This window comes from Lethenteron reissneri, chromosome 38 (assembly GCF_015708825.2).
Source record: "Lethenteron reissneri isolate LAM-NWPU_2019-01 chromosome 38, ASM1570882v1, whole genome shotgun sequence".
NCBI classification, from domain to species: domain Eukaryota; kingdom Metazoa; phylum Chordata; class Hyperoartia; order Petromyzontiformes; family Petromyzontidae; genus Lethenteron; species Lethenteron reissneri.
In genome coordinates this window covers 9,622,994-9,641,894 of record NC_083816.1, presented here as the reverse complement: position 1 = coordinate 9,641,894, position 18,901 = coordinate 9,622,994, and the positions used below count along the sequence as shown (strand labels likewise).

At 44.9% G+C, this 18,901-nt stretch overlaps 1 protein-coding gene across 1 annotated transcript; it reads right to left on the bottom strand.

Moving 5' to 3' along the window:
• Positions 1-1,839: 1,839 nt before the first annotated feature.
• Positions 1,840-18,673, bottom strand: LOC133351772 (V-type proton ATPase subunit S1-like). The gene is made up of 10 exons (XM_061567275.1): positions 18,181-18,673; positions 12,925-13,048; positions 11,236-11,313; positions 10,153-10,355; positions 9,647-9,687; positions 9,319-9,404; positions 7,997-8,271; positions 6,511-6,561; positions 5,292-5,529; positions 1,840-4,208 (listed from the first exon to the last, which is right to left on the bottom strand). Exons 1-10 carry the CDS (start codon positions 18,270-18,272, stop codon positions 3,999-4,001), a joined length of 1,398 nt encoding a protein of 465 aa, XP_061423259.1. The 5' UTR covers positions 18,273-18,673; the 3' UTR covers positions 1,840-3,998.
• Between the last annotated feature and the right edge of the window lie 228 nt (positions 18,674-18,901).

Genomic DNA, 18,901 nt, shown 5'->3' with positions numbered 1-18,901 from the left:
AAGATGTGTATTATGTAGAATTTTTTTGTAGCCAACCGTGCTAATCGGATATATTCAGTAGTATTCGATCTCCAATCAATTACCATAAATAAACGATCACATTTTGATCAGGCTTGATATGTTATATTTTCTCCGGTTTTGATTACGTATTTACAACATTCGTGTAGTTAGTGCATACAAGCAGGGCAAAATGTATCCAACCACAACAGTGGTTACATTTTGATAATATTCCTTCACCAGTTAACTCATATTTGTAACCCACCACCACGCCTCCCAATTTTTTTTACTTCTAATTAAAATAATATGTTAATGATTGGGCAAGTAATAAAACTAGTCCACCAAGTACATGCTTGTACAATTGTATACACTTAATGAATAATAATAATAAATTTTCCATCTGAGAAAAATATACATTCAAATTACTCCAAATTAGTTGATTGAGATTTGTTGAAAATACTTATTTTAACTCGCAACCATCACTGGCATGGCATGTGGAGAAAATGTATCACTGTAAAACACCCCCGCTGATCGAAATGTATTCTAACCCTGCGATGAGAGATGTGATGCTAAACTGCAGTGAATTTAAAAGCCAGTTACACCATCTATTATATGTACAATTAATTCGGTACAGACAAAATGACAACACATTCCTACCGTGATCCCGGGAATCAGCGTCGTTGGGTACATGTGTGTGGAATTTCAACTCACGAAAACCCGAAAGTCAAATCCACACGTGGAAACAGACGGATTCAACGGAGATGTTCTGGTTCATGTGTGGCAGGTTGTTTGAGTTCAAGTGACGGCTGAAATTTTTAGGCAAGGTCCATTCCTGGCACCGCCACTGAAATTGCCATTTCATTTGCAGCTGTAACGCATTGATTTCTGTTTCTATTTAAGATCAAATTCACCACATCCTCGGTAACTTAAGGCACGCTAAGGTCCACTCCCACATGGCTCCGAAGCCATTCGTACATTGATCCATAATAGAGGTTTTTTTGGGGTTCGATCGCGTAAATATAGAAATGTGTTGTTAAACCCGCCACCACCCGACACAGCCAATTAGTAAGATGTGTCACGTAAACAGAACATGCCAATACATTACAAATACAGCACACCGGCGTGTTGGAGAGCCAAGCCACAACATTTACAATCGGAGTACGACGTTTCGCCAGTAATTACAACCAGCTTCATCAGGCGACAGCCAGATTTGTGGAGAAATCCTCCTGTTTCGTTCCTTAGATAGAGGGGGAGATGTGATGACATCACTTTGGAGCCATGCTTGAGTGATGTGGGGGGGGGGGGGGGGTAACGACGCATTTATATATTTACACGATCTAACCCAAAAAACCTGTATTATGGATGATATTGGTCGCGAAAACCTACGTGTTAAACTCATACATTTATGTTTCAGCGCCAATTGATTTCCGAAGCAGTTGTTAATAACGTTTGTGAAATTCTCGTGGTGATTGCGAGTGCGAATTTGATGCACACCACGTCAAGAAATAATTTGCCCTCGCAAGGAACATAAGAAATATCAGCAAATTGTTTTGCCCCGTACATCTGCATGCTCCAACCAATGGTATAGTTACACCCTCTCAAAGATGGAACACAACACAGTTATTGCCGCACACTCACGCACGCCTTGACCTATGTTCAATTACAATCAAACGATCTTCAGCACAACATTTGGTGTCATCTTTCCAACGTGGCTGTGTACATGGGAAGGCTTCCAAGTACGAAAGGCCTAATCCTCGTACGACCATAACTGCTGTATTCTCCAGAGTATAATGATGCACAATTTCCCCCCCTGTATGTTAAAGCAACAGTTGGTGGTATGTGTCTTGCAAATCCGGGACATGTTTTTATTACATTGTTGAGAATCATCTTAGAGAAGATCATTCTTCCAGAAGACGATTATCCAAAGCGAAACATAACAGTTCAATAGAGCGAAGATTATCACCAGCCATTCTGAATGATATTCTAGAAGACACGGCTCCCCATTTTAAAGGATCACATTCGCAATGGTCTTGCGGAAGACGTGCCGCATTCATCCCGATAATTAAAAGCACTTCACTGTGTTGTCAAATTGTCACCGAGAGTTGTGGCGTATCCTGCTTATACGGGATGTGTTCCCGAGTTCAAAATTGGCAGCATTGTCAAAGTGAGAACATGTCTGTTACCACTCTCCAGGTCAGGTCACCCCATCAAAATAAAACAAAATGCATTTTGGGAAGAGGGATTTTTGTTTCAGTTTTTTTTTGCAGATTTTTGACGCATCGTTTTGGTTCTCAAGTGATAAGCAGAATGTATGTATGTTGAACTTCTTTCACACCATGCGTAGACAACCATGCCAAACGGCAAAAGCATTTGTAAACACATTAATGGCATGATAATCAAATAATACGATGGTAACGTTCAAACTGAAATTTCACAGTTAGTAATTTCACATGTAATATTTAACAGAGGAACAGCTGCTAAATTGGTATGCCTCTACCAGTAAATATATAATTAACCATTCCAATTCAAGAGCAGTTCTTGCACAACGCATACGTGTGAGAGACTCGTTTATGGTGCGTTTAATAATCGCAATAATAAATGTCCTGAAACCGGTAAGATCCATGGAGAGTCTCAAGACTCATCTTCTTGGTTCTTTCGGTAAAGTTACGTAGAAGGGAAATAATAAAATAATAAAAGTAAAACATATTTCTCTTATTTTATTATTAAATAAAACATCTTTTTTATTTTTATTATTTCCCTTTTACGTGACTTTACCGAAAGAACCAAGAAGATGAATCCCTGCAGTCACGAAAGCTTTAAATCGAAATTTAGTCTCAAGACTCGTTTTTTTCAGAATGGCTCCGTATTGGGTCGTTTGACCCATTCAATTTCCTTGCAGATCTGCCACCCTACACCCACGCTTGGCTGCCTCCCACGACAAAAACAGCATTACCACCACACTGCAGGCCAACAACACTTCCATAGCTATATTCTTGGTTCTTTCGGTAAAGTCACGTAGAAGGAAAATAATAAAAATATCAAACAATAAAAATTCTCACGACTTTTCGACTGCAACACAAGCAATCATCATCAGGTGTGAAATCCACAGCAAGAAAATGTTATTGTTTTATATTTTTATTATTTTATTATTTCCCTTCTACATGACTTTACCGAAATAACCAAGAATATGAATCCCTGCAGTCACTAAAGCTTTAAATCAAAACTTCCATAGCTGTCAACCCATACGGTTTACCCCGTATTCTTGTACAGGGAAATTGAGTTTTCAGGTCCATACGGCGTACAACCGTTAACACGGGCAAAAATAGTTTTCGTCTATTTGTTTGTGTTTCTCCCTTGAGATGGGATTTTGTAGGATGAACGTTGAGATTTATAAGGGCACGGGGTGACCAATACGGTCTGAATTGGTCTGTAATAAGGTAGGGCACTGATAAGGGATTGACCGGTATGCTCTTCTCTCACAGATTAGTTCCCCGCGCTGCTCGACTTTGAGCTTCCCTCTCATTGTCTCCTTTGAAAAGTTCTTACAACCTTGAGATCAATTTAAAGAAACATTAACTTTTATCAATTTAACCTTCAGCAGTGCTGTTTGCTGCTGGTCGTCTAGCATTTTGGCATGGGCGGAGTTTGTGGGGGGGGGGGGGGCACAGGGTGGTGGGGGGCGGCAGGGCAATGCCCTGCCCAAAACTGGACACCTTCATGAATTTATTTTCAGTAGTTTACAATTAAGATTTAAAATAAATTAATTGTATGCACCCGTGATCCCTAACGTGAGGGACAAAGCGAACCCCTGCGCCCCCCCCCCCACCAGATATAGCAATCAAACTCCACCTGTGCATTTTGGGCATGTGCCCAGCAAACCACGATGACGAAAAAATAAGAGGGAGATAATGGCTCCTGGACCATGCTGCCGGTGTTGCCTAGCAACCCGTGGCGGCCATTACATCAATCGGTGTTGCCTAGCAACCGCGGTAGCCATTACATCAATCGCTCTGGGAAATGGCGAGCGTGGGCCCCTTGGGGTCGTCAAAGCGGTCGAGCGTGGTGATGGCGAGGATCTTCTGCACGCCGTAGGTGAGGATGAGGACGAGTACTGTGGTGGACACGAGGAACATCCAGATGGCCGGCGTGAAGAAGCTCGCGCAGTCGCTGGCGTAAGAGAAGCTCGAGTTGCCCACGTTGAAGCCTTGGATCTGGGCGAGGGGAGCGAGGTGGGGGGGGCACACGCAGGGTTTCATAATTAAGGGGATCACATCAACTGCGTAGTCCATTAGCGTAACGAGCGTGGGGGGCATGGGGTGCCTTGCCCCACAAAGCTACGAGTTGGGGCCCCCTTTGACAAGCACCATGAGATATTTTTGATTTTAAGCTTCCGTGACTGCAGGGATTCATCTTCTTGGTTCTTTCGGTAAAGTGACGTAGAAGGGAAATAATAAAATAATAAAAATACAACATAGTAAATACAATTCTCACGACGTTTCGGCCACAACGCAAGCAGCCGTCCTCAGGTGAAGAACAGGTCTGTCGGAAAGACAGCGTCATATGAGATATGTTTTCAACAACAGTGTAATAGAACAAAACCTTATTTGAAATGGAGCGCCCCTACAGTGTGATCGTAACGATGTGATGAGGCAAGAGGAACCGCGATATATATATCGTAGGTGCGACCGTGCGAGACAAATCAAATATTGGGGCCCAACCTGACTAGTTACCGCATCCTCTGAGCTGATAATGTCGTTACTACGCCACTGGCGTGTAGACGGAAGCAATGGAGAGGGGTTCACGATGATCAATACTCGCGTTGAATTGTTCTGACCACACACTTCAGGCAGGAGGGGTTGGACTTTGTGAGATGGACGTGGCAAGAACCACAGGCAGGGACACAGAGATACAGAGACAGAGAGATACAGAGACAGAGAGACAAAGCCGGGGAGACAACACGAGACCAACACAGGGAGATATCGTGCACCCCTCTTCACCAGCCCGCACCAACCAGCGTGCTGAAGCATCGTCAAGCAAAGGCCCATGACCACACAGCATTGGGAGGCCTTCATCCAATAGCGGATTGACAAAGGGCCGTACATTCGTCGTTACTAATTTATTAATTGCGCAGATTATAATTATAAGTTCTGCAGCGATTGGGCGCGGCGATGCTTACCTTATCTTGCTGAGAGATATATAAATACAAAGCTACCCTTACCGCGCTACCGGGTCAGGGAGGACCGGTGGCAGCCGGCACTAAACGTCGATGACACCGCCGCTTCGCCGGCCCTCACCTGGAAATCCTGGAACGTGACGGTCCACTCGGAGGCCTGTGGGTTCGCGGCGTACAGGTAGCCTCCGTAGTAGGAAGACGAGCTGAGGAACTGGCAGTGGTAGGAGAAAGCCTCGAGCGACGAGATGTACGTGGTGTTGAAGGTGGCCGTTGTGTTTTCCGCGTACTCCAGCTCGAAGGATTTTACGGAAAACCAGTTCTTCTTTGTCACTTGGTAGTACTGGTTTGTCATGACGAACCTGCAAAAGCAATTGTGTGTTTTTTTTTTAAATCCTTTATATTAAGTTCACTTGCTTGCTTGCTTGCGCGCTTACGACCGTGCAAATTTTTCGGTCGTTTTTTAACCCACTTCCCGTGATCCAATCGAGCTGACATTTTGCACACAGACTCGTTGTGCGTGACAATTTATTTTCGTGAAATTTTTTTTCCTAAATTTTACACTTTTTAGGGAAAAATTAATTATATTTAATTACCAATTGCTTAATGGTAGCAGGCAATCATCTGACCCATAGGTGGCAGCCATCTCAAGCCAGAGGACGAGAGGACTCTAGCCGCCACGCATATAAAGGATTTATAGTGAAAAACTTTGTTTTTACGGGTTAATTTTTTTAAGTATAATAACGTGTATTATGATATTGTATCCCCGCACCTCCGCTTAGCAGGTTGGCTACGTTTGGTGCGAAAGAGGTTCACCGTACGTTGCTATTCGACTCCTGCGTTTGTGAAATATTTTCAGGAGAAAAATGCCAATTTCGAGGTCTGCTAGCCACGACGAGACTGGCATCAGGAGAGAGATCGTGTTCGGCAGTATTTTTTACAGAATTTTTGACGAATGTGAAATTTTATAATTGTATCCATTCTCTATCCACTGTTGGTTGATGGCTTTTATTGCTTCTTGTAGTTTTGTGCATCTTCAACACAATTGTATGTCTCCACATGCAAAAGCAGCATCGCTCCTAATAACCTTTATATAAAACATACGTAAGAACCGACAGCATAAGGACATATTGCATGTAATTGTTTTGCTATAATTTTTGTTCACTTTTGAAATGTTTCATACGTTTGCAATTTTCCTTTCTAAAACGTATAAAAAAAATCACGAAACATTTTTTCACCAAATAAATTATAAAGTTATTGTAGGATTTTTATGACTACAACAAATGTTTTCACCCTGCTGTAAGCAAATGTTTACATGCTTTAAAGAAACCTTAGGCACTTACCGCAACGTCAAGTAAGGAAATGTTGATACGTTGTTATACCTTAAGGAGAGACTGCAACAAAATTCATAAAATATGGTCAAGCACAATGGATGTACGTATGCTCACTTATACGACATTCACTTTCAGCCCTCTGAAGATCTACAAATGCCATGGGAGTTGCATGACCATACTTCACCACACTCATCATTGACGGTTGGTGAAGGGGAGTGCTCAGGACGGATTCAGACGTCACCCGCCGCTGATGTCAGCTGTGACCGGGTACAGGAGTTGGAGACACTGGGGTGGACCAGTGGCGCAGTGGATAGGGCAATGCACTACGAACCCGGTGGCCTGAGTTTGAGTCTTGGCCAAAGCGAACATCATCGCGAGCGAGGCACGAAGCATTCCTGGACATCACTCCACCAAACCAACACCAACCAGCTTGGTGAAGTATGGTCATACAACCCTTATGGGGCCGTCCATAAATGACGTCACGCGATTTTGGACGATTTTTGACACCCCCCCCTCGTCACACGGCGTCACAAAATGTCAGACCCCCCCCCTCAAATATGACGTCACAAAGCTCTGCCCCCCCCTCCCCCCAAAAAATAAAACATGCTTCAAATCACTTTAAACTATTGTCAACATTTATCAAAAAGTCTATTTAATTAAGTAGAACGTGTTGTCTATATTTATTTAAAGTTGCGCATTTTGATGTGACGTCACATTTCTCAACCCCCCCCCCCCCTCGTCACACATCGTCTAAAATGTCAGACCCCCCCTAGGTGCGTGACGTCATTTATGGACGGCCCCTATGACCAACATGACATGGGGAAGCCTCTCATCCAGCAGTGGATTGGCATAGGACTGTAAATTATGATTGCTTAATAAATTAATTATAAACGTATAAAAACGTTGGGTTGCTCGGTCAATGGCCAGGGTCAACGACGGCGTGGTGTATTCCGCAAATATGCCCGACTGTGAGGGCGGGCACAAGCCGGCGTGAGTAGGTTAAACGTTGAGTTTTATAAGGACACCACGGGGTGACCAGCTCCTCCCCACCAAGCCCCACCCCTCCCACCCCCCACCCTCCCCACCCAGCCCCTCCCCACTCCCCCCACCCAGCCCCTCCCCACCCTTCCTACCCAGCCCCGCTCCACCCTCCCCTCCCCACCCAGCCCCTCCCCACCCAGCCCCTCCCCACCCAGCCCCTCCCCACCCAGCCCCTCCCCACCCAGCCCCTCCCTCCCCACCAGCCCCTCCCTGCACGACGGACACAATAATCCCCTGTGGGCTGGTGTAACCAGGAGGTTCCTACCAGTACAAACTCGTAAACAAATATAATTCAGTTTTACTGTTTGCAATACAAATTCATGGACATTCGCAGAATTGTGCGTGCTACGCTCACAGGAGCACAGATCGATCAGGATGGCCATTTCATGACGAAGGGTCACCCCCTCAAAAAAAAAAACTTTCACGAAAAAAGTCTCAAACACAACAAACGCACGTGGCATTGTCGCTGCTGCAGCTGGAGCCACTGAGGTCAACGACGCTGTTGTTGAAAGTCAAGTCGGCCAGCTCAATGTGAACCGCTTTGCCACCAGCCATTTCAGTATACACCAGGGTGATGTTGGACGCCCAGAAGAGAATGCAGCTCCCGTTGTTGTCACTGAACGCCAGGGGCTTGTAGTTGCTCTGCGTGACCGTTGAATCGACCGCCAGGAGCTTGCGTCCTCTCGACACGTCGGAGGGGTTGCCCAGAGACGCTGAGCTGCCAGCCACCTGTAGCAGCAGCGGACCAGCCAAGGCAGAGACACGTGAGCTGGCATTGTGTCTAATGGTCACTTCTTTGTATGTTTGATTTTAAATAAAACAAATCCGACCATCACACGTGGCCCCCCCTCCCCGCCACCGCCCCGGGTAATTAGCCGCTCGCAATTTCGATGCATGTTCACAAATGTGACCTTTACGCGTACAATATTTAACATCGCGTACATCCGCGAACTTCTACGGCACATGACCCCTCCGTGTTTAAAACAGTTTGCGCTGTGTTGACGGCCAGCAAACCGATTTGTGCCAGATGGGTGTGACTCTGTTTCTTTCGATGTTCACTGTAACACGTGGGAGGCTTTCGCGATCGATATCATCCACAATCGACGTTTTGTTGGGTTAGATCGTGTAAAAATATATAATGGTGTCGTTAATTAACTGTGAATAATCAAACCAATAATAGATATCCAGTGTGATTTATATTAATATAACCCCCCCCCCCCCCCTCTGGTCCTCGCACCTGATTGGTTCACAAGTGACGACATCACGTGCTTCCCTCTGTTTAAGACTGACACAGGACAAGAATGTCTCCACAACTCTGGCTGTGGCCTGATGAGGCTGGTTGTAATTACCGGCTAAACGTCTTACTCGAATCTTTAAATGTTGTGGGCTTAACTCTCCTACACACCGGTGTGTGCTGAACTAGACACGAATTGGCATGTTTTGTTTACGTAACAAACCTTATTAATTGGCTGTGTCGGGTGGTGGCGGGTTTAACGACACATTTACTTCAATGCAATCAAACCCAAAAAACCTCTATTATGGAGAGGTTCACTTATCTGATCTTTTTATTGATCCGCCCACACCTCATTTATCAGATAATTAACATTGTACTGTGTGTATGTAGAACTTCTTTCGCACCGTACGTAGCCAACGGAGGTGCTAGGTGGTGGGTGAAGGACAACAAACTAAACAGAAAAAGTAGCACTAAAGAAATGTGCATGAGTGTTATGCTGCAACGAGCAGAGGAGGGTACAATAAATGAATGCGGTGCTTTACCCTGGAAGGCCTCAGCGCAGTGTAAATAGCTGTGAAATTGATTCCACTAAACGTGAGGGTAGCCAGCGTATTTCCAATGATCTCGTCTGAAGAGAAAACAGTAAAATAACCATCGTACAGCACGTGGCAATAACAAAAACATGTATCCAGTAAACGCACGTTATCACTGGAATATAAACTACTTGCAGATGATTATGAGTATGTTGGTTTGTATAGGTGTAAGTTCATATAGTTAGGTAAAAGAATCATATCACAGTAGTTTATCAAAAGCTTCTAGTGCATTGTTAAGTCTGTTAACATATGCATCTGTAAAATAAAAACCGCGTACCATTTTCAGCGAAAGCCGCTCGTCTCAACGATGCAGAATCACTGCGGGATGAGAAAAACAAAGTTATTTTTATTCCTGCAAGCCGCATTATCACAAAACTGACACACAACGTTGGCCGCTATAAACATAAATAAACATGATTAACTTTTCATTTTAACACGTAGGCTTTCGCGCCCAATCTTATTCATAATAAAGGCTTTTGGGTTAGAGCGCGTAAGTAAAAATGTGTCGTAACCCTCCACCACCCGACAGCCAATTCTGTAAGAGATTTGTCAGTAAACAAAACGCCAATTAGTTTACTACTTCGTACTCAAATTGTAAATGTTGTGGATTTACTCTCCAACACACCGGTGGGCTGAAGTAGTAACCAATTGTCGTTTTTTTTTCGTAACAAATACCTTACTAATTGGCTGTGTCGGGTGATTAACTTTAATTTTTCGAATCTCTGAGATCATTCGGGAGGGTCGTTTTTTTTTTGCGATGTTCGACATCGCAAATGTACGTACCCGGCGGTGGCTGGCAGGCGGTAGACAACCAGGTTGGGCTGGTGTGGGTCAAGGTTGCGGGGCACTTGAGAGGACCCCAGACCCTCGTCAAACTCGCGCCTCTCTGGACCCAGCCGCTCTCGAGCAAACTCGACCACGGCAGCCGCCGCCTTCCAGTCCACGGCCGGCAGGAACAGCTTGGAGGCAGCCCGGCCGAAGAGGGCCTGGGTGGGAACAACAACAACAAACAAAAAACACGTGGCAGCACGGGGAAGTTTCAGGGGCACTGGGAAGGTAAGCGGGCTTGCGTTTCATTCACGAGCGAAAAGATGAATAGTCATATATTTTAATTAGCGCTGGTTGTGCCGTACTGCTCTCTCCGATGTGTTTTCGGGCTGTACCGCGTGTTGTCTGCCACGATGTCCGACGTTTCACTGGACGTGCTCAAAGCTTCTTTCAGGGATGCGGTGCAACTCTAAAACAGTTTTTAAATCGGTTTCTAAAATCGGTTTTCGGGACACCGTCTCGCCACTGTGACCTGGTACATGGGCAGGCGGCCGTCTGAGCACGGGCTCCTTCTCATACTACTTTTTGGGTTCTGGAGTTAAACGCAGAATAACGGAGACAATCTTTGAATATCGTACGTACATTTTAAAAAATATATTGTAAATCAGCCATCCATCAGTAGGTGTCGCTAGCTAACAATCGGTCTTGGGCATTATCCTCCAGGTACGGTGGCGCCTCTTGTAAAAACAAAAATGCAGATAGGAATGATTTTTTTGGCATTTACTGTATTTGGTGCATTCGAGTTGTGAGTTTTGACAATTTTTTTAAGTATTATACCAAATTCATCTGTGTGAAGCTCGGAGATTTTAAAAACCCATCAATTCTGCAAGCAGAGATGATTGTTATATTTAGCTATCCTTTCATCGTCATCATTATTATTACTGAAATGCTATCGGTGTATTACACAATGGTGTGTTACCAAAATCACAATTGTGATTGGAATTACAACGCAGTATTGTCAGACGACCAACACTGAAGCCAGTGCCAAATATATTACCTACGTGTTAACAAACACAGCATGCGAAATGATTAACTAACCTTGACATTTTTAAAGACACCCGTGTGTTTATCGTCATCGTGTACCGCTCCGTACTTTGTGAAGTCGTCAACGCTGAGCTGAAACACACACAAAGACAACAAGCGACACACGTGATCATGCAGTGTTAGCGAGAGATAGGATACGCTGTGAAGGAACGTCAACGTTCATCGACTACTCTCACACAATTGCCACCAACAAATGTTCACACCAACATAACGTGAGAACACTCCAACATTAATGACGATCGTGTGCATTTGGCCACACCGCTGTCAAATCAAAATACACCCCCAAAAAACCCACATTTATCTTGCTTTCGAATACTATTTTCCCTTTGCAAATATTTTGAATACCCCCCCTCCCCCCAAAAAATAGTGTATAGGTACGTGACGTATATCAATGGGGTGGCTATTTTTTATTCAAAACCTGCCTCGCGTCATGATGTAATACCACCTTCAAGATATTTTTAGTAAAAACGATGTCTTTTTAGCAAGGTGCATCTGCCCCAACACACAAGAGCTTTGAGTCTACGTATGTTTAGGACCGTCTTCAGCTGAGGTGGGCCGGTGGGTCGGGTGGGGCCGGTGGGTCGTGCACCACCAAATGTCCTTTTAACACAACTCCAAGTTCACTCTGCTAAGTGGTGGATCGCTAATACGGTGCCCCCCCCCCCCCACACCACAGCTCTACTGAGCCCGGCCCCCCACCATGTAGCTGGAGCCAGGCCTGCCGATTTATTGTTGTAACGTTCTAACCCCGTGCCCCTACTGGACATTCGTGAAAAAGAGCTTGATACCTCATCGGATTCCTCCAGTGCAAATAGATATTCTGATTGTGATTATGTATACGCACAACAATACTTTTTACAAATATTATTCTGTGGACAAGGCACAGGGCCTCTACCTTGTCAGCCGTAAGAGCTCCATCCCCCCTACACGTTGATGTTTATTGCACGCGAGTTGACGGCCCACTGGGACGATTGTTGAGACATTTGACAGCCGCGTATCGGCGGTGTCCCCACGGGCATTGCGGTTAAGGAACAGGTGACGACGGTAATGATTTCGATTTAAAGCTTTCGTGACTGCAGGGATTCATCTTCTTGGTTCTTTCGGTAAAGTCACCCTAGGACGGCTGCTTGCGTTGTGGCCGAAATGTCGTGAGAATTATTTTATGTTTAATTTTTATTACTTTATTATTTCCCTTCTACGTGACTTTACCGAAAGAACCAAGAAGACGGTAATGATGACCACAACTCAACGTTGGAAGCGTTCGCGCAGCGGTATGGAATCATGCAGCAACAACAAAAACACACGCACAACTTTGTGGAGAACCCGACATGGCAACGTGGAATTCTCCTCAAACAGTTCTGTACAAGGGAGATGAGTTTCGATTTAAAGCTTTCGTGACTGCAGGAATTCATCTTCGTGGTTCTTTCGGTAAAGTCACGTAGAAGGGAAGTAATAAAATAATAAAAATAAATATAAAACATAATAAAATAATATAAAATAATAATAATATAAAAAAATATATAATATTATGTTTCATTTTTATTATTTTATTACTTCCCTTCTACGTGACTTTACCGAAAGAACCAAGAAGAAGGGAGATGAGCTTTACCGCATGGTGTGATTGAGTGGGGGGGGGGGTGAGGGGGGAAACCACTGCGGTGAACTTTCCAAACGGCCGGTCACCTTGTCCTGCATGAAGATGACGAGGGAGGAGCCGGGCTGGACGGCGCGTGACAGGTGCACGTACAACTCGGACGTCTCCACCACGTGGCCCGCACTGGGTGGATGGTGCCCTCCCCAGTCCAGCCTGCAACACGACGGTGGTGTTCATTCTAGATTTGAAGCTTTCGTGACTGCAAGGATTCATACTCTTAGTTCTTTCGGTAAAGTCACGTAGGTAAAAAATTAAATTAAAATTTATAAAAATAAAACAATAAAATCACGACGTTTCGGAGGCAACACAAGCTTCCGTCTTCAGGTGAAACCGTCACAGCAAAATATCTTAACCACTATATAAGGTACAGATATTTTGCTGTGACGGTTTCACCTGAAGACGGAAGCTTGTGTTGCCTCCGACACGTCGTGATTTTATTGTTTTATTTTTATTAATTTTAATTTCGTTTTTTACCTACGTGACTTTACCGAAAGAACTAAGAGTACGACGGTGGTGATGGTGGTGGAGCAGAAGAAGACACCAATGGCTAAGCAGCAATGGAGGAGGAGGAGAACAAGGTGGTCGTACATGAGTGGTAAAAGATTTACCTAATGACAGGGTGAGAGTCAGGGATGGATGTCGTGGTGGGTGTCCAGATACCCCCACCCCCAAAAACGTTTAGAGGTAACCCGCAACATTTTTTGACAGAAATTCGTGGACTTTTTGAGTCTGCCTTTGTGTCTCTCAACAAGGTGAACAAACGTGCTGATTATGCTGATGACTGAAGCCTTAAATACACTGGACCGCACCAACAGTAGACTCAATGTGCCAATAGTTGCATATATTTAATACACAGTAGAGTAATTATTGTGATGTAGAGCTCGGCTTATCTGTGAAGCAGTAGGGGGGGAAGGGTTTCGAATCTCCACAGATCCCTTCAGTAATCTGATGAATAACCATCGCTAGTCGGACAACTACAACTTCCACAGCGTTGCTGCGTCCCTGATGGAATCCCACCGAGACCAACCACTCGGTTTCAAACTCGAGTGCACTTGAGGTCGGCCTGATTTATCACGGCGCAGGTTGAGTTTGTAAAAATAAGAAAAACAATAGTGGCACTGTCTTTCCATCATCACGAGTCGGGCATGTCATCGATATTTCCACTTGGTCGAAATTCAGATTTTGAATTCTGATTTCCTTTCACAGGCAACACACTGATAAAACAAATATATAAAAAACGTTCGGCCATACATCCCTCCCGAAAAATAATCGTGAGACTTGGTGAATTATTATGTTATATAAATAAGTTACAATTACTTTTGTCTACAGGTGCAAAATCCCGCGTGTCCGATTGTGTAAACACCTCGAGTGGACGTTTCGTTCACGGCACTGTAAAGTCGTGTGCCGTGACTGGTGGCACAGTGGTTCTGCACTATGAATTCGCCCAACTCAGTTCGATTCCTAGCCACGGCTAACATCAGTCATCATCATCATCATCACGATCATCATCACGATCATCATCACGATCATCATCACGATCATCATCATCACGATCCATGGGCAGATAGCCCGCAGGCGTCCACTGCACATTTCGCCGTTTCCACTTCCCTTTCTGTTTTGTGCCACAGAGTAGTGAGTGCCACGTCTTTCTAACATCAGTGGCGAGTGATGATAACTGAACCAGTGCTAGGCGCCTCCGCTCCTCTTTATAAATCCACGTTGACCGGCGTGGCGAAGTTCACCTTAAAAGGCCCCGAAAAGCAACATGGCTTTGGGAAGCAGTCATCCATCAGTGGATTGATTTATATATTTTAAAAAAAGGATCTGAACCTTTCTTCAACGTTGTCCAGTAGTTGTTTAAAGCGGAATACATTTAAGGGTGGACAAACACAAACACACACACGTGTAATGTTTAATGCTAATAGGGTACAGCATATCTTTACAGTATTCATTGGTGCGTGGGGGTCGACGGGGTCACGATTTGTCCTTACCAAGACGAACGCTTAAGCATTGGCGTCTGTTGCTCGATAAGCAGTGGGACTTGGCTTATCTCCCGACTCGATCGGCACTTCCACACGCCACAAGCGGCACGGGCTGCCCTCCTCCAGAGCTCACGGCAGAACCAGACAGACTGGCTGGACCACCCCCCCACCTCCCCAACCCCTTTTGCAAACAATCCGCATACTCAAGGTCGCGACGCCTGCCGCTAGCAAGAGTATAGACGGGCATGCCAATGTGTCGTCGTACTACTTACTCTACTACGCATACGTGTGCGATGCTGCCCGTTGTTTAACGGGTTCGCCGTCTCGGTTCGATCTCCGGGCGCGGCAGTTGAATCAGTGGTGCGTTGTTTCTTAAAATATCCCCCCCGCCAGAAAAACTATGTTCCACGCAGCATTATGATGTGGGCACACCGTAGCGAGTCGAACGGAATGTCACAACGTTGTTGTTGTTGGTGTAAAAGGTGGACATTCCCAAAAGGGTGAATTGGCATGGTCTGTTTTGGGTGTCGGGAATTGATTGATAAGGAGATGTGGGGGGGGGGGGGTTGTGTTTTCTTCCCTGGTGGCGTTTGACCCGCTCAAACATACGCTGCTGGGAAATATCTGCTTGGCTCTCGGAAAGGTGGATGAAATGTCGTTGTTGTTGTTGTTGCAGAGAATTAACAAACCCCTTTTCCTGTTCGTTAAAATAATGGACTTGTTGACGTACGCGTGGTCCATCGGTCGGAGGATCTACAATTCGAATGCTTTAACGAGGTCGACCAAAAGGCCGGACGAGATATCTCTCACGTGTCGCTAGCGCCTGAAGTGGCATTAACTTTCATGGTTTCAATGTCTATATATGGCCAGTAACCACTAATTGTGTCGTAAACATTTGGGTTGTATAATCCACTCTCATTCGCCATTTAACAACGCATACCTGTCAACCCCTTATCAGTGCCTACCTTGTTACAGAACAATTCAGACCTTATTGGTCACCCCGTGCCCTTTATAAATCTCAACGTTCATCCTACAAAGTCCCATCACAAAGGAGAAACACAAACAAATAGACAAACGTTGTTTAGCCCGTATTGAAACGGCTGCGCGCCGTATGGACCTGAAAACTCAATTTCTCTTTACAGGAATACGGGATAAACCGCATGGGTTGACAGCTATTTTACGACTAAAGTTGAAATCTACATTGAAAACCAATTTCTTGAGAACAGTTTTTATGCGCGTGTTGACTTTGTTGTCCTTCCCCACACCTCCGATTAGAACGGTTGGTTAAGTACAGTGCGAAAGAAGTTCAACATACATACATACAAGTTCTTGGTTCTTTCGGTAAAGTCACGTAGAAGGGAAATAATAAAATAATAAAAATATTAAATAATACAATTCTCACGACGTTTCGACTGCAACACAAGCAATCATCATCAGGTGTGAAATCCACGGCAAGATAATTTTCTTGCTGTGTATTTCACACCTGATGATGAACGTCGTGATAATTTAATTGTTTTGTATTTTTATTATTTTATTATTTCCCTTCTACGTGACTTTACCGAGAGAACCAAGAATATGAATCCCTGCAGTCACGAAAGCTTTAAATCAAAACTTACATACAAGTTATGCCATATTGTGTTGTATACAAATTGTCTGCTCTCGTACCATGGATCAGGGTGAGAGCGCACGGATATCCAGGCGAGGGACGCACGGAAAGTATCCAGGTGAGAGACTCACTGGGGTAACCAGGTGAGTGGCCATTAGGATTGGTCGCTCACTTCGCATGCGAGAACTGAGGTGTAAGGAGTCGATAAAGCAACACAAGTTATTTAGTTATTTGGTGATACAGTACTGCGTAGGCAATTGATGCACTGTCAAAAAAAATAGCAAAGCAATTCACACGTTCGTCAATAACAGTACGGTATGTGAACAGCACGCTGATCAATCTGAAGCTCAGTGATGCAGACACAACGCCAGTCAAGGAGGTCTGGCTCGGACCAATGCATCGTGACACCTGGAGGGACATTTGAAAATGGACTTTGATGGCTTTCGTGACGAGTACTACGAAAAAGAAAAATCGTACAAAGGATTGATGTTTATTATATATTAATATTTTTTTAAAATGGTATGTCATCCTGAAACGATATATCACGTATTTGTATCTCCATTCGTTCTCTTTTAAGGCAGTGGTTTGACGGATATGGTGAGTGTTGTGTTGCACACAGACACGATCAGAGTTTACATTTTCAAAAAAAAAGTATTTGTGTTTTGTATGCCCCGAAGATTGTGCGCGTTTGACATTTTAAAACACAGTTGGATATTTTTGTTTTATTACGTCCCGCAAATAAAATGCTTTTAAAATTAAATTGTTCTTCAAGAGGGGAGCAGGTTACATTGGCCTATCATACAGCAGCAATTTATCAATATGCACTGATTCTCGTGAAAAAAGTCACATTGGTGACCTCACAACTGCTGAAGGAGTCAATTCACTGTTGCAGGCGATGGATGAGGGATGGCACAAGCGGTTCGCGCACTGCACGATGCAACCTACAGCATGGGTTTGATTCCTGTCCACGGCTAACATCAGTGAGCTCGTGATACATCACTAGCTAAATCACCAACTCGCACTGGCCAGCACGGTGTAGTATGGACACACACACACACACCCGTGCGATTTGAAGTTTTCGTGACTGCAGGAATCCATACTCTTTGGTTCTGTCGGTAAAGTCACGTAGGTATAAAAGAAAATAAATTAAATCACGACGTTTCGGGCGCAACACAAGCTGAAGATTTCATTTCAGCAAGTGTGTCTTGCTGTGGTTGTCCCACCTGATGACGGACGCTTGTGTTGCCCCCGAAACGTCGTGATTTAATTTATTTTATTTTATACCTACGTGACTTTACCGAAAGAAGCAAAGAGTATGTAAATTTTGTTTTTATCCGAGTTTGAGCACGAAATATAACTAAATATAATTTGCCTAGCTTCATAGTTATGCTGAATTTGTTGAAAAAAGGACATGGCCATGTCTGACCCAGCCAGCAGTGTGTTGACAAAGAGCAGAAATCCTGCCCGCGTGTCTCGCCACGATTATAAAGCACTCTCCGTCGAGTCAACATCTTGTCTAAAATGAATCGTGTTAAAATAATAGCCTCCGAGGTCAGACAACGCCACCTTCGGTCAAGCCTCCTTGAGTGTCGAGATAAAAAAAAAATGCTCAGGTTTTTTGTTGTTGTTGCACACCGCTGCATGTCAGGGTTTTGTTCACGGGGTGGTGAGGGGGGGGGGAAGACGAGGCCACTCACCGCTCGTGAGACCAGACGAGTAGGGGAACTTGATCCACGGACATCACTCCACGCAGACACAGCAGCAGCAGGCCAAGCGAGGAGCATGCCATTGCTCTATCACTCACTCTGTCACGGGCTCTGTCTGAGCTTAGCCTATCCTGTCTCTCTGTTAGCGTGGCTCTCTGTCTTTGCTGTCCTGTTTTCCCCGGTCAGCTGCGTATTTCTTGCCTTTCTGTCAAACTTGGCACGTCTGTCTGTTAGCTTGGTGTCTGTCTCGCTTATTTGGCGTTCGTGTCCTGTTGGCCTTGTTCTGATCTCTCTGCCTTGTCTGTCGTGTCTGCCCGGTCTGTCTATCTCGCTCAATTTATCCTACGTCTCTCTCTAAGTCACTCCACCCTGTCCACGTGTGTCTTCTCTCACTCGATCACCTTGCAAACTCCCCTCCTCCCTCCTCTACCTGTCCGCCAAGCGATATCACCGTTCTCTGCTCTCTCCCCCAGCTTATTCTCTCTCTCACCCCACACACCTCAATCAGCCCTGCCAGTAGCGAGCAAGGCTTATAAAGCAGCAGCGTCGGTAGGCTACGCAACTGCCCCATTCGCCACAGGCGCACGTGGGTACGCACGAGATGATTGCGGTCGTTACCGCTCCAGCCCAGATTAGGGCTGGAGGCAGCAGGAGCAGCAAGCCACCCGTTGTTGTGCGACACACACGGCTCGCGCGTGGTGGCTCTGATCTA